General features: G+C 71.6%; 1 protein-coding gene across 1 annotated transcript; it reads right to left on the bottom strand.

Moving 5' to 3' along the window:
- Positions 1 to 372: 372 nt before the first annotated feature.
- On the bottom strand, positions 373 to 1,726 carry LOC132072791 (homeobox protein HMX1-like). Its single transcript, XM_059471292.1, has 2 exons — positions 1,528 to 1,726; positions 373 to 950 (listed from the first exon to the last, which is right to left on the bottom strand). The coding sequence occupies exons 1-2, from the start codon at positions 1,724 to 1,726 to the stop codon at positions 373 to 375; spliced, it is 777 nt and encodes a 258-aa protein (XP_059327275.1).
- Positions 1,727 to 2,051: the final 325 nt, after the last annotated feature.

Here is a 2,051-nt window from a genome sequence, read left to right as displayed (position 1 = left end):
GACCGCCACGGTGCTTGGGACAGACAGGGGGACACGGTCCCCACGGACTGAGGCAGAGCATCGGCCCTCCCGTGAAACCGGAACGGGATAATTTGGAAGGGCGGCAGGCAGAGCACGTCCCCGTTTCTTTGGTGGCTCCGTGTTATCTCCTCCGTCCTGACCACCGAAAAAGCGCTGCGAGAGGGAGAGCGGCTTGGCAGCGCCCCTCCGAGCCTTGGCAGCGCCGGCAGCCTCGGACACGCGTGGGGGGCGCCCGGGCGGCCCCTCCGTGGGCCGGGTGGTGGCTGTGGCTGTGACGGACGCTCCACCTGCGCAGCGGGGTCATAAATAAAATCGGGGCGGCCCCCGGCAAGGCAAGGTCGGAGGCCAGGGCTATACATCCCCGTCCACCAGGCTGAAGTGTTTGCCCGGCCCGGGCAGGCAGAGGTAGGGGATGGCGCTGCCCGGGCAGAGCAGGGGGAAAGGCAGCGGCAGCAGGCAGCGGCTGAGCAGGGCGCTGTCCTTGTAGAGGGCCGGGAAGGAGAGAGCCGAGGCGGCACTGGGGGGCTGCGGCTCCCCGGGGGGCTCGGCCGGCCCCGGGCCCTCGGCCTCGGATGACATTTGTCTCTTGAGCTTGTTGCGGCGGTTCTGGAACCAGATCTTCACCTGCGTCTCGGTGAGGTGCAGCGCGGCGGCCAGCCCGGCCCGCTCGGAGCTGCTCAGGTAGCGCTTCACGTCGAAGGTGGACTCCAGCTGGAACACCTGGCTCTTGGAGAAGATGGTCCGTGTCTTCTTCCTGCCGCCCGCCGCCGGCGATCTGCCGTTCTCCGCCCCGGAGCCCCCGGCCTCTCGCGGCGGCGGCTGCCGGGGACCGCGTATCCCCTCCGCGGGGAGCGGGGACCCCGCTTCGCCGCCCTCGGGGCCGAGGCCGCGGCTCGTCCCTTCTGCCCGGGGCCGGCGGGGCCCGCTGCCTGCAAGGGCAAAGCACAGCATCAGTCCCGGCCGCAGCCCGCGCCCCCGCCCCGCATGCACGCACGGCCCGGCAGCGGAGCGCAGGGAGAGGCTGCGGGGGGGCAGGATGGGGAGGGGGCTGCCGAGGGCTGGCCGCGGTCCCACACCCTCCAGAGGGGAGAAGAAGGGTGAGGCGCTTCCATAAGGATCCAAGGAAATCCCTCTGCCAGCTGTGTGACAGGAAAGCGAGGGGCTCCCGAGCACGGGACAGCCGCAGGAGGCCGGGAGGGGGGCACAGCAGCCTGGAAGCAGGTGGGTGGTGTGCGGCATCTCCCGCGTCCGCCCGCGGAGCCTCCGCTCCTCCGGCGTGTGCGTGTGTGCCTGTGTGTCCCTGTCCGTGCCTGTGTCTGTGTGTGCCTGTGTCTGTGCCTGTGTCTGTGCCTGTGCCTGTGTTCGCGCGTGTATTTGTGCGTGCGTGTCTGTGTCTGTGTGTCTGTGTGTGCGCTGGCCCGGCCCGGCGGCACTGGGGGTGCCCAGGTACCGCCCGAGTGGGGGCCGGACCTGCGGGTCAGCCCGAGGCGGCTGCTGGCTCCGTACCCGAGTCGCTGGAGTCTTTACTGGGCTCTTGCTCCTCAGGCCCCTCTCCCTCCTGCTCCTCCTCCTCCTGCTCCTCCGGCAGCGCGCAGCGGGCCGCGCCCCGCTCCCTGGCCGGGCGCCGCAGGATGCTCTCGATGCTGAAGGCCGGCGGCGCGCCCGGGGCCGGATGAGCTCGGCGGCCGCCCCCGAGCTGCACCATGGCGCGGCGAGCCGGGCCTGTCCGGGCCGAACCGAGCCTGTCCGAGCCGGGCGTGTCCGAACCGAGCCTGTCCGAGCCGGGCCTGTCCGGGCCGAGCGTGTCCGAACCGAGCCTGTCCGAGCCGAGCCGAGGCGCGGCACTGTCGGCGGCGGCGGGAGAGCGGCAGCGCAGCCGGGGCGGAGGGAAGGATGGAAGGATGGGTCCGCAGGAGGAGGGGTCGGGGTGACGGAGGGAGGGGATGGAGCTAGAGGGAGCCAAAGGACTGAGGACGGGGGGAGCGGTGCAGGGGAGAGGAGAAGGAAAAGGAGCAGGGACTGGAGGGAAG

Source organism: Ammospiza nelsoni, chromosome 4, assembly GCF_027579445.1.
Source record: "Ammospiza nelsoni isolate bAmmNel1 chromosome 4, bAmmNel1.pri, whole genome shotgun sequence".
Lineage (NCBI taxonomy): Eukaryota > Metazoa > Chordata > Aves > Passeriformes > Passerellidae > Ammospiza > Ammospiza nelsoni.
Note: the sequence above shows the minus strand (reverse complement) of the source record. Positions and strands in the feature narration are given on the sequence as shown.

Bases quoted from the DNA above. Each gene is read 5' to 3' on its own strand.
- LOC132072791 (XM_059471292.1), bottom strand. From the start codon at position 1,726: ATGGTGCAGCTCGGGGGCGGCCGCCGAGCTCATCCGGCCCCGGGCGCG. The intron at 951-1,527 runs GTACGGAGCCAG...TTGCCCTTGCAG, and splicing joins TAAAGACTCCAGCGACTCGG to GCAGCGGGCCCCGCCGGCCC.